The sequence below is a fragment of the Nuphar pumila genome, chromosome 12, assembly GCF_984573655.1.
Source record: "Nuphar pumila chromosome 12, dmNupPumi1.hap1.1, whole genome shotgun sequence".
NCBI lineage: Eukaryota > Viridiplantae > Streptophyta > Magnoliopsida > Nymphaeales > Nymphaeaceae > Nuphar > Nuphar pumila.
The window spans coordinates 60,957,339-60,970,300 of NC_143260.1; the positions used below are offsets into that span (position 1 = coordinate 60,957,339).

The 12,962-nt window shown below is 40.0% G+C and overlaps 1 protein-coding gene across 3 annotated transcripts; it reads left to right on the forward strand.

Moving 5' to 3' along the window:
- The first annotated feature begins 5,827 nt into the window (after window positions 1-5,827).
- LOC149820969 (shaggy-related protein kinase alpha-like) lies at window positions 5,828-12,279 on the forward strand. 3 transcript variants are annotated; one of them, XM_089982271.1, is made up of 13 exons: window positions 5,828-6,055; window positions 8,121-8,317; window positions 8,419-8,511; window positions 8,687-8,746; window positions 8,873-9,145; window positions 10,090-10,164; window positions 10,760-10,816; window positions 10,906-11,046; window positions 11,136-11,186; window positions 11,333-11,428; window positions 11,510-11,593; window positions 11,671-11,773; window positions 11,894-12,279. In XM_089982271.1, exons 2-13 carry the CDS (start codon window positions 8,204-8,206, stop codon window positions 11,974-11,976), a joined length of 1,230 nt encoding a protein of 409 aa, XP_089838397.1. In that variant the 5' UTR covers window positions 5,828-6,055; window positions 8,121-8,203; the 3' UTR covers window positions 11,977-12,279. The 3 variants fall into 3 exon arrangements, with proteins under 3 accessions (XP_089838397.1, XP_089838398.1, XP_089838399.1); XM_089982272.1 differs by having other exon boundaries at window positions 5,831-6,055; window positions 11,671-11,822; window positions 11,894-12,020; XM_089982273.1 differs by lacking the exon at window positions 11,510-11,593 and having other exon boundaries at window positions 5,831-6,055.
- Window positions 12,280-12,962: the final 683 nt, after the last annotated feature.

Sequence of the window (12,962 nt, forward strand, 5' to 3'; positions counted from 1 at the left end):
CACAAGAAACTGAAACTAGGATCTATGAATGGACTGAATAGTTTGCAACAAACTATCCAAGTCCTAAACACAACTTAAGCATATTATTTAGTAAAGAGATCATCTCTTATGTAGTACTCACAATAGTCTTGTAACGAATCATCCATCTCAAGGAGCAAGGAACAATGTTCGCTAAAAAAAGAGCATTTCAAATCAAAATTGAAAATCTATAACAAAGATATACGTAATAGAACTCCAACAAATATGCTATTAGAAACAAAGGCTTGACTCTCTATCATCGTTGCAGTAATTTTACTTCATCAATGCAATGCAAGCAAAATCATTTGCAATCTCAACTACTAGATCTATCATCACTAATTTCACTATGGAACATCCAGGAAAGCATAAAATATTGCACGAATCAACAATGTACGAACTATCCAAGACCTTGCACCACAAAAAATGCTCCAAAGGCGCAATTACAAGCATCAGTTCTTCACATCCTCCACTCATTGACTCAGAGAACCCAGTTCAAAGATCTCTTTTAAGCAGAAACAACTACAAATAAGGGAAAACACTATCATTCGAGCAAGGAAACACAAAACAACTCGGATCAAACAAATGCGGTCAAAAAACCAAAATGATGAGAAAAAAAGACCAAAAAAACCGGGGGAAAATAGAGGGGCCGACGAAATCACGAGGGCAGGGATGGATACCCCCTCCACCGACCCCTGATGGATGGGGAGGGCCCTGACAGGGGCATTCAGACCTCTGCCGGCCCACAGGCAACTATCGAAAGAAAGGGGGAGGGTTCGACAAAGGCCATCGACCCCCTGTCGGACCCTGACAACCCCAGGGAAAGGGGAGGCTTCGACAGAGGACACTGGTCCTCCGACGATTCCGAAAGAAAGGGGGAAAATGCGAGAGGGGGTCACAGGGTTTACCTGGGAGACGTCAGGAAAGACAGCGGCGGCAGGGCTAGCACAGAGGACATGCTTGTAGGAGTTCGCAGATGGGGAATAGAGGAAACGATGATCATGAGGCGTGCTGGGGACTGCAACGATGACACCGAAAAGGGGGGAGCACAAAGACCATGACTGAGAGGTCGCCAGTGTGTTGACGATAGAGGTGGTTGCTTTGCTCGTAGGGTTTGCCGAACAAGAGCAGAGGGGAGTACTCAAGGTCATCAGCAACCTCAATCGGCGGTGCCTATTGAGAAGGGGGACGGTGGTCGCTGGTAGCACGCCATCAGTGGTAATGAAGAGGGAGACATCGGTGTTGGGGTTTGCTGGCCGGAGCTGAACGTGGCAGACTAGGGTTTGGTTTTGGAGAAAATCAGAGAGTGAGGAGAGAGAATGTCGCGGCTTAGAGGGGCTTATATCGAAAAATAGCGACGAATTTGTGATGAACTTATTTCGTCGCCAATTTCGTTGCTAAGCAACGACTTTTGTAGCGGCAAATGCCTTTTGTCGCTAAGTTGCGGCGGAGTCTGAGACGATTTCTTTGTCGTCGCTAATCCATTGCTATTTACCAACGGAGTAGCGATGGACAAATTATGTCGCTAATCCATCGCTATTTACTGACGGATTAGCGACGGATGATTGCCGTTACTAATTGCGACATATTAGCGACGCATATTTTTCTCTAGCCAATTCATCGCAAATTTGCGACAAAAAAAATCTGTTGTAAATTTTCGTCGCTAATTACAATTTTTCTTGTAGTGTTTGTGATATACTTTGATTGGCTTATCAAGAAGAAGGAAAAGCTTAGAGAACTCTACATGTTGCAGTCGACCAACACCCAAGAAGAAATTGTTCAGATGAAGGCATTAACCTCATGTGGCTCCACAAACCTTCGATCCAAACAATCTTTCAAGACTCTGGAAAGGGCTAGGAAGAGGTGCTAGTTTATGATTTCACCTTCCTTGGTCCTAGTTGTGAGCTCCCAACACTGCAAATGCTGGGTTAGGGATTTCAATATATGGTTGTTCATCACCTTATCTTGACTCTAATGCATTCACCAAACGACTCTGCCCGATAAAGAGAGCTTGCAATACTGGTTTGAATCTACCTTCCTCCTCCTTAGCCATGGACCCCCATGCCCCCTCTCTCTCTCTCTCTCTCTCTCCATGAGCCACATTGCAAATGGAGTCGGGCTATTGCTTAGGGACTATTCTATGGTTGCAAATGAAGCTAACAATGCAATGTTTGGATCCCTTACCTAATACTTTAGTTTAAAAAGGTCAATTTGATTTGTTGTGATGATCTCGATCAGTGTTCGTCTACTAGCCAGATCCAACCAGCCAACACACTTCCTGCATGCTGGAGGTGGCGTGGACGAGGATGGAACGGTGGTGGTAGAGGGCGCCTCCACCGATGACCTTAGAGTGGAGAGGGTTTTGTTAAGAGATCAAACTAGTTTGAATTACCGGTTCGTCTGGATGATAGTGCTAGGAACCAACCTGGTTGACTCCTGTTTGGATCAAGTTTCACCTCATTTTTGGATCCAAAACCTAAATCATTTAGTTCTAGGATCCAAAAATCTTTCCCAATCCTTGAGTTTATTTGGAGTACATTGACAATGACATTTGAAGCATGACATGACAAAGCTAGATGTTCAGATCGTTTCTCCATGGACTTCTTCATATTGAATCAAACCAGCCTTAGAGCCATTTGATCTAGATCAATATTAGGACCCATATGACTATGAATGGTTCAAGAAGAACATTTTGGACTTCCAAACACATACCAAAACATTTTAGACTACTCAGTTTGTGGACCCACAATGATATTCATTTTTATATTAGGAGCCCATAACCCACAAGGTATAGCGAAATTAGAAGAAATGCAAGAGAGATCTAGACTTGAGGGCAAGTCTTCTCCAATCCAAAGAATGATGCAGGAGGAGCATAGGGGAAGATCCAGGTCCATAAGGATCTATTTAGATCTTTTGTATTTGAATCATTTTAGTATTTGATTCATTTGTAATGAATATTGAATTTAAGTATCAGAACCCATATCTATATTTTATTAGATTAAAATAAGTTTATCTTTTAAAAAGGTTATCCTATTAAGAAGTCCACTGAAAATAGAATCAAGAGATCTCATCTATTTATAGATGAGGGAGCTCCGTAGATGGAAGAGTTGACAATGAGATAAATTTCAGTATTTATTTTTTAATTTTCAGTTATTTATTGCATTTTTCAACTTTTCTTGCTTTAGTTGCATATAAGTAGCGTAAGGTAGAGTTTTTTTTTTTTTGTGAATTGAGGATTCAGTTTGCATAAGTAATTGTCCTGTTGATTGTTGCGTGTCTGATCCTCCATTCAAAAAAAGAATTATGGTCTTCAGTGCCGTTGTAATTTCTTAAAAGTAATTATTTTGATAATTAGACATCTCGAACAATCTTGTTATGCCAAGATCTCCACGGATAAGGGATCTATACAAAAAGAAAAAAAATTGTGTTTTCTAGAATCTCTAGCGACACAGTACAAGCACACTACAAAGTATTCTATCTGGCTATTTGCGACTAATGATGATGATTTTTTTTTTCCAAAGTTGAGTATTGAAGAAGTTGTAACTCATAAAATCGATCTGATCGATCCAAACAAGCACAAGACTCATGTAAAACAAACAACGAAAAAAGAAGTTTTTCTCGCCACCTGAAACAAACATGAACAAAGAATCTTCACATGAGAGCAAACTTTCAATTGAAGTAATTTTCATTTGGTGCTACTTGTCATGGAAAAAAAGAAAAGGTTTGAAATGAACGTGCCGCCCTTCAAGACTTGATGCTACTTTGTGTCCTTATTGTAACTGACCACAAACACGCCTCGACAGTTGATGTTCGAGATGGACAACATGGCATGTTTGTCCAAGTCTCTTGAAAAATCGATGCAAGTGAGTTTTGGCGATAGGTCTTAATAAAAAACAAACAAGTCCCACGCCGGTTGATGCAGCGGATTTCAGGCGTGGCATTTTCGTCATTGTTGAGAATGCCAGGGGTTGTTTGCGGTTGCAGAGAAACCGGGTGAGGCGTTTGGTGAAACTGCCACCGACAAAAGACGATCTCACGGTTCTCACCTCGGGGTCTCGGACCGAACCCATCCTAACTTATAATGAAATGACTTAATTACCCTTACAAATAGGGTGACTTAATTATGATTAAACCCTTGCAAATAGGGGCGCAGCGTGACGAAACCCTCTAGGCCTCGGGGGGTCTCTTTCTCGGGGCTCGGGTCCCCAAGCCTCTACTCCTGAGCCCTCCCTCGTAGGCCGTGCCGTGGGCCCCACGTGCTTTCGGGGCCTTTTGACTGACACGGTCAATGATGGTGACACTCGGTTCGATGACCCCGCTCCTTTAATTATTCTCCGAGTCGTAATCAGAGTCATCGTGTCGTGTCGTCTCGTCTTCTGAGGCATCGAAGTCTTGGTAAGTAGCCCAATAAACACCAAAAATTTACGAAAATAGCTTTTGCTTCTACCTTATACCAAGAAGAGAACAGTCAACTGGTGTGGCGTTTTCGTTATTTCTTTGCTCAAGGGAAAAGTATTTGGTAAAGACAAAAAGCAGCACTTACGAAACTCGAAAACCAAAGGCTTTTACAAGACGACAAAAACAGAGAACGGCCGCTGCGACGGATCGGAAACCAGACGAATCGGAGTCATGATTCAAGCCACCGTAACAATTACTTCGGTCAGAACCGGACCCCTTACCGGTTGTTACCCAGCGCACTGATTACTCAGTGGACCCGGGCAGGGGACAACGTCCCCGTCTCAACATCCTACCCTTCATCCCACCCTTCACGGGTTTTGATTTTAACTTTCATGTCGGCCTCGATCTAAATGGGATGAGACAGGGTGGGGGTCCCATTTTACCTCTGTCCACTGCTATCTCTCTTAAAAAAAAAAAGAGGATATGAGAAAGGGGTGGGGGCAAGGTGAGGATCAAGGACAGGGACAAGGCGGGGTAGAGGAAAACGTAAGTCTATCCCTGCATCCATCCCCGTTTCATGTTCTCCATCCTCGATCCAAACGAGGTAAAGTGGGACGGGACCGTTTCTCCTCGGTCTACTGCCTATCTCTAAAAAAGGATCAGGAATGAGGCAATGCAAAAATTGGGGATGAGGAGGGTAAGGTGGGGGGGGGGGGGGATCAAGGACAGGGACAGAGCCAAGGAAAGCATAAGTCCATCCTCGCTTCCATCACTACACGGGTTTTGATTTTAACATCCATCACCGCCTCCATTTCGGTTTCATGTCCTCCATCCCCAATCTAAACAGGGTTAGGCCCCGTCTTTCCCTGATCGACTGCCATCCCTAATTACTTCCACGATACCATACCATTGAACTTGTACACTGCTGCTGCGACCAAACCGAGCAGGCCCAGCTTCTTCTTGACCTACATCTACCTTGGTTCGCACTCTGCGTTGGATCAAATAGCGGATGCACCATCCATTGATCATTCGCGAAGAGGTTCGCAATCCACATGGCTTGATCAATAGCCAAGTCGATGCACCGGATATCATGACCAAGAGCAGCGAAAACGCAGTCAAGCAAAAGCTTCATAGTATCTTAAACCATACCCGATACCACTAACACCATGACCGATACGTTATAAGACTCAACAATCATCCGGTTCGACTCGGGCAGGGAGAAACGTCAAAGTCAATGATTGAGATCTTCGGATCTTGTCGGCTGGATTAAACCGGGCAGAGTAGCGACTTTGAGGTCCGCCAAAGCTCGATAAAAGGAGAATGACGAATATTCGGATGCCACGAGCAATTACTTTTCTTAAATTTTTTTTTTTTTAAAGAAAACCTACAAAATAATAAAAAATAGAGAGGCAAAAGGAAAAGAGTGGCTGAACGGTCAAAAAAGAGAGAGCTCAGATCAGAATAATTATAATTAGGGCGTTTGACTGTAAAACCACCAAGAACAGGAAGAGAAGGAAAGCAACGATCGTCCTCATGCTCTCTCTCTCTGTGGAAGGGAAGAAGAAGAGGAGGAGAAGGGGAAGTGCTTCTTTTCTGCGGTTTCCGTTTGGCATAGCGTCGCATGCTTCGTCTGCTTTCCGTGGTATAAAACTATTATGTTCCCATCTTTTTTTCCCTTTTTTTTTCTCGCTTTCTCCGATTTTCCCAGTTTGTATCCTGGAGGCTTTTCCCGATAATCTGGCTGTTTCTCCTTCCTGATTTAGGTTTAGGTTTGTGACGAGCTTCGATCCCTGCTTTATCTTCATTTTTCTTTTGAAATTTGTTTAGTTGTTATTCAATGGAGTCCTTAATATCTCTCCATATAACATACTTGATATTGTTCCATTTTTTTCATAATCTTTTCTGTTCTCTTTTATTGTTTTCATAATGAAATTTCAGATTTTTTTTCAATATAAATTTGTATCTTTCTCCATTTTCCGTTAACTTGGCTTTCTTCTTAATAAGATCTTGGTTTTTGTGTTGCTATCATTATTTTCGGTTGCCTTTCTGAGATTTTTTTTTTGGATTGTTGGTGTTTGGGAGGCTTAGTTTGTTGGTATCATTATTTCGAAGCGTTTTAGCATTTTTCTCCTTATTGTTATTGTGTTTTGGTGGGAGGAAAGTAACAGAAAAGGGAGGAGAAATGAACGGTTTCTTCAATAGATCATGCGATTTCACTGTTAACAGCATGAGGCATGCAGTGTTATTGGTTCATGTTGTTGCTCTCCCTCTCTCTCTCACCATTGTTTATGTGATTGGACGTGGATGTCGCGCGAAATGCAGTTTAAACGCCTTATAAGGCGGTTAATCCAAGATTTTTTTTCGTTGGTGACGAATGAAAATGATGAATGTGAGGAATATTGTGGGCGTTTTCTTTCTTCTATCCTTTTCCTTATATGATGGTTGTTTTTAGTCTTTCATGTATGTATGATTGAGAAAGGAAAAGAGGGAGGGAAGGGGGAATAGGGTGGGGAGGGATTTGGGGAAGAGAGGAAACGTTCGACAAAATGATGGTGAGATGCCCCTCAAGCTCCAAAACCGTTCGTGTTCTTTCTTAAAGGTTGTCTATTGAAATAGAGGGGTTGAGTCTCTGAGTGTGGCTTTTTTTACAAGGTTTCAGGGGCGTCGATCATTTTCTATGTCAAAATGTTAATTATCTAATCGTTTTTGGCTTCTGTTTTACATTTAAAGAGTTGGAAGGAAAGGGACTTCCAATTAAGGAGTTGTCATTGGTGTATATCTGTGTGGGATGTGTTTCTGTTCATGATTTGCCAAAATGATGTCAAGTTTAACAGTTCTGGAATCTGCATGCATTGGTTATTTCTGCAATTTTTCCATGGTAAATTCCTGTATCTGTTTCTGCGATGTGATGGATACGCTTTTCCTAAGCTATTGTTGTACTGAATTTTGTTTTCTTGTCAGCCAGTGTCATTCGTGTATAATATGGTGTGAAAAATGTGGATCTTTCATGCTAGATATTGTTGGTAGACATGATGATTTCTTGCATCCTAGACTTAGTGTAGCGGTTTCTTCTTCAATAAATATGGATGCTTTTCATCCCTCATTAACAGTTGTATTGTTCGTGAAAGTTTTAGTTTCTTGTGGCTAGCTTATTCCTTTTTTCTTCTTTAACTGATCTATCAATTCTCTTCTTCTCACATTAAAAAGAAGAGGACTGTTTATCTAAGTAGTCAAGTAGGTCACAATTGTTTTTGGGTCTCTCTTATTCTATGTCTTTATGGTCTCTAAGATTTTTCCTCGAAAGCTGTGAAATAGAAAGGGAAATAACTTCCTGTAATTACGCTTTCTTTTAGTGGTCCTTTTCAAGTGATTTTGAATCTTGTATGTGTCAGAGATTTAGAATTTACATTATGAATTTAATCTCTATCGTTGTGGTGGGCTACCATTTTTTTTCCCAATCTTATTGCCATCATAAACTTCTTCTGAGTGTTACTGGGAAATCAGTTGACATGCCTTAGGAGGCTATGATGTGAAGGTGCACAGAAAAATTTCTGTAATGTTGATTCACGCCAGCATTAAGTCATATGCTGTCATCTAAATTCAGAAACATTAAGGAATAAGATGCTGCAGTTTTTGGGGCACATTTCTTGCTTGAATTTCCGTTTCACTTTTTGCATCATGTACTCAAATGCTTCATTTATTTTCAGGTAAACAATTGGATGTTATTAAGTTGAAGGGCACTGAAAAACAATTTGATAGCTAGATTTGTACAAGGGTCAGTTTGCTTCATATGGATTCAGTTCGTGTGGTTCCTAACTCAGGACTGAGAGATTCCAATGGGAATGCAATTGGTGTTGATAAATTGCCAGAGGAAATGAATGACATGAAGATAAGGGATGACAAGGTAAATGATGCATTGTCTAGAATTGAAGATTTCATACTTCGATGCTGCTTGTTGCTCTTTTCACATCTAATTTGTTGAGCATTGGTCTCACCATTTTTTAGGAAATGGAAGCAATTGTTGTTGATGGTAATGGCACCGAGACAGGTCATATAATTGTTACCACCATTGGTGGTAGAAATGGTCAGCCAAAGCAGGTAATTCTGGGTGTACCTCTAACTAAATGTAATGGAAACTCAAGTTGTGATGTCATCAAATTAGTTATTCATTATGCTGCAGAAAAAAATTTGAATGCATAATATCTTTCTTTACTACATTCAGTATGTGCTTTGTGATTAATTGCACAGCTTATCCTTTATTTTCCTTGTGCAGACAATCAGTTATATGGCTGAGCGTATCGTAGGCACTGGATCATTCGGGATTGTATTTCAAGTAACTAGAGGCCATGTTTGAGTGCAAAGATATTTTTTTTACTTTATGTCATATAGTTTATTTTAGACGTTTTAGGCATCTATGAGGAAAGAGATGTTGAAGCTATAATCTTTGGTTATGGTACAGGCAAAATGCTTGGAGACCGGGGAAGCTGTAGCAATAAAAAAGGTTCTTCAGGACAAAAGGTACAAAAACCGTGAGCTACAGACTATGCGCCTTCTGGATCATCCAAATGTTGTTTCTCTGAAGCATTGTTTCTTTTCAACAACGGACAAGGATGAACTTTACCTAAACTTGGTTCTTGAATATGTACCCGAGACTGTTCATCGTGTAATCAAACACTACAACAGGATGAACCAACGGATGCCTCTGATATACGTTAAACTGTATAATTACCAGGTATGAACTTCTTTATCTAACTATTTGCCCTGCTGAATTCTTCCACATCATTTATGTATTTCCTCCGAAAATGAATGAAGGCTGCACTAAGGAAACTGAATGATCCCACATTGTCTATGCATCTGTCTAATCTATGAAATAGTTGTTTGTGTGTTTTGCATTTTTTTACACATTTGTTGCATTTGTTCTTGCCCTTAGCTTTTTCCCCTCATTGGTGTTCCTAATTCTTAACTATTATAAGCTGTTTTCTCTTTCCATTGCTTGCTGGTCAAGTCATTTTCTTGCATCTTTGTTTCTTCTGATTTTTTATGCTTGGTGGTTGATATTTCTTGGTTTTATAGGTTTCAGGATATCCCCTTTTTTTTGTCTTTTTCCCTGAAGGCAATTTTTTGGGGAATAATAAATAGACAAGCATATTGTGTAAGGTTACAATTGAATCCTAATTTCTTGGTATCCCTTTTTTCTCTGTTATTTTTCATGGAAATTATAATTTATTATTGTTAAATCCTCAAGTTATGTCTTCTGTAAACAAAAACAATTTGGAACTGGAAACAATGATTAATTATATGTCACCATGATACCCCAATTTAGTCTCATGTCATGTCCTCTCATATATTATTTCTAGTAAAACATTATCCAAGAATGACTGTTTTGTGTCTTTTTTGCTGTGTCCCTGTGATACAAATGAATACTTCTTTAAAAACTCATAATAACTTGCTATGTAATTAACTTATGTAAATATTTCAGGACCTTCTTGTTGCTTGTCTTTACTGATTTAACACCTAGACAAGCTGTTCACAATACAGTGTTTGTGCTTATGATTTGATCTGACAAGCAACGTTCCTGCTGAAGAGGAAGGCTTGGCAGTTATCTTGTGCAGATGTTCTTTCTCATTATAAGCTAAATATAAAACTGATGATGATTTTGTGTTGATCATGGGGCAGATCTGTCGAGCATTGGCATATATTCATGGAAGCATTGGAGTATGCCACAGAGACATCAAACCACAAAATCTTTTGGTATGTACTTCTGCAGCTAGTAATGCTGATACTTACTATTGATCGTCATAGCACCTCCATGTTCTTTTTGTCTTTATATTCATTTAAATTGGAAGTGTGCCGAGTTGAATGTAGTGATAGTTGGATTAACTAAGGAGTTCCAGTATGTCAACTAAAAGGTCTAGGGGTGAAACTTCACTCCTGCTAACTTGACCAAAAAGGGATGAAAATATTGTCTTGAAGTACACGAGAAAACCAGAGCTCTTCTGATAAATTTATATTCTTGAACAAGAAGACCTACATTACCATGCAAGATTTATATTCTGTGAAATTTGGTGTCTGTTCTATATTCTAGCCAGTGATGTACACGAGAAAACCAGAGCTCTTCTGATAAATTTATATTCTTGAACAAGAAGACCTACATTACCATGCAAGATTTATATTCCGTGAAATTTGGTGTCTGTTCTATATTCTAGCCAGTGTTGAAAGTATGCATGTTTGGCAGTAGTTTGGTTTTGGTCTTATAATCTTAGGACTTTTTAGCATTTAAAGTGCCATAATTTGGATTTCAAATTGTTCCACAATTTAATATTTTTATTATGGTTCTTTGTAACAGGTCAATCCCCACACTCATCAACTTAAACTATGTGATTTTGGAAGTGCAAAAGTTTTGGTGGGTAATTTAATCCCTGGTTCAGCTTTTCTGTGCTAGTGGGTCATGAAGTGTTGATTGATGGTTTTCCACATTTGTGTTATCTATAGGTGAAAGGTGAACCAAATATATCATACATTTGTTCTAGATATTACCGGGCTCCTGAACTCATATTTGGAGCCACTGAGTACACTACAGCCATTGACATCTGGTCTACTGGCTGTGTCCTTGCTGAACTTCTGCTTGGGCAGGTAATTATGTTTTTACCAGGCTTGAATAATCCCTGTCGCAGCTAACTCAAGATTCACTTCGAACTGATGAATAAAACTTGTTTCCTTAGCCACTATTTCCTGGTGAGAGTGCAGTCGATCAGCTTGTGGAAATAATCAAGGTGATTAATTTTTCTGCTATATTATTGAGGCATTCCTTGAATTTTTTCTTATGATGAAATTCAAACATTAATGTAAATCATCTAGGTATAAAATTACCTCATTTATCATTTTTAGAGTGTCTTACATGTCTAATTACAACATGCAGATACTTGGTACACCTACTAGAGAGGAGATAAAATGTATGAATCCCAACTACACAGAATACAAATTCCCACAAATCAAGGCCCATCCGTGGCACAAGGTAGCATCTATTTTTTATGTAGTTTTATTTATTTCAATGTGCTTGTTCAGTGATGTGAATGTTTCGGTCACCTATTGTTAGTTATTCCACAAGCGCATGCCACCTGAGGCTGTGGATCTTGTCTCCAGACTCCTTCAATACTCCCCGAATCTTCGTTGCACTGCTGTGAGTTCTATCATGAATTCAAAAACTATATTGTTACGCCTTTCATCTTTTTCCATCTGACTCTGAAGTAAATGCAGTTGGAGGCACTTATTCATCCATTCTTCGACGAACTGCGGGACCCAAACACTCGTCTTCCTAATGGACGACAACTGCCCCCACTCTTCAATTTCAAGCCTCAAGGTATTCATATATTGCGAGACGATACCAATGATTGGTGACAGCATTAAAGGTTCTGTTATTTTCCTAATGCATCAATTTTGGTTTGTTGATTGTTTTTATGATGATAAATAATGCCTGCAGAACTGAAAGGGGTAACACTTGAGATGCTGGTAAAGTTGATCCCTGAGCATGCTAGGAAGCAGTGCCCATTCATTGGGCTGTGAATGCTAGTGCATTGGGCTGTGAATGCTAGTGGATGCTCCAATGAGAGATTTCTGATGTTACAGTGCAGAGGTCGGCTTGTGATCTGCCATACTTATATGTAAACATATTCCTTTTTTTTATTTTTATTTTTTCTTTCTGCTTTCTTGGTAAGGGCAGATCGAAACAGGTCGGCTAAACCATTGTTGTGTCAAAAAAACTACAGTGTGGGTCTGCTGACCCTTGTTTTACAAATCAACAGCTTGTAACAGTACATGAAACACGAAGTTAGCTTTCTTCTACGTGATTTATTTTTATGGAAACAACTCTGAGCTTCGAGAGGTGATCCTTTAGGTTAATGTGTAAGGTAATGCAGTTCTCCCTTTTCCTGGACTATTGATGAGAGAGAGTCCCCCATCACCAACTGCACATTGGTTGGCCTCCTGTTGATTAAACCCTTGAGATCTCTGCCCACCGACGAGTACACTCAGCTTCTACCTTGCGGCAAGGGATGCCATCTGTGGACTTCGAACTTGTAACATATATATATAGTCCCTGGAATATGAGAACCACCGAACTGGTCTCCACTTTTTTTCCCTGCAAAAGATGTTGACAGGGCCTTTTTACAAAACTGCAAAACCTGCAAAAGTTGCCTCTTCTTTCAAGTTTACTTGGCTCGTCTCTCTCTCTCTCTCTCTTTCTGCATCTTTCTATTTCTCCTCTCTACCTAAGGATCTCCTCTATCCACGGTTGATCCGCTTTTTCTGTCGTTTTTTTTTCTCCTCTCTCTGCGTATTTCTTTTTCTCCTCTATCTATCTACCGGAGAAATGGTCCATCAGCTCAAGGCCAATGGTATCGTTACCTAAGTATGAAACATGTTCCTCTCATTGTTGTACAGGCCCATAGGGTTGATGCCCAAAACTCGCCATTTTTTCATTAATTTTTCAAATGACTCCTGTATTTGCTACTATCATGAGAACCTTAATTCTCCTGAAAGAAACATTAATA

Coding starts and splice junctions, on each gene's coding strand:
- LOC149820969 (XM_089982271.1), top strand. CDS start 8,204: ATGGATTCAGTTCGTGTGGTTCCTAACTCAGGACTGAGAGATTCCAAT. Junction 11,429..11,509: donor AGGCCCATCCGTGGCACAAG/GTAGCATCTATT, acceptor ACCTATTGTTAG/TTATTCCACAAGCGCATGCC. Junction 11,594..11,670: donor CGAATCTTCGTTGCACTGCT/GTGAGTTCTATC, acceptor AAGTAAATGCAG/TTGGAGGCACTTATTCATCC.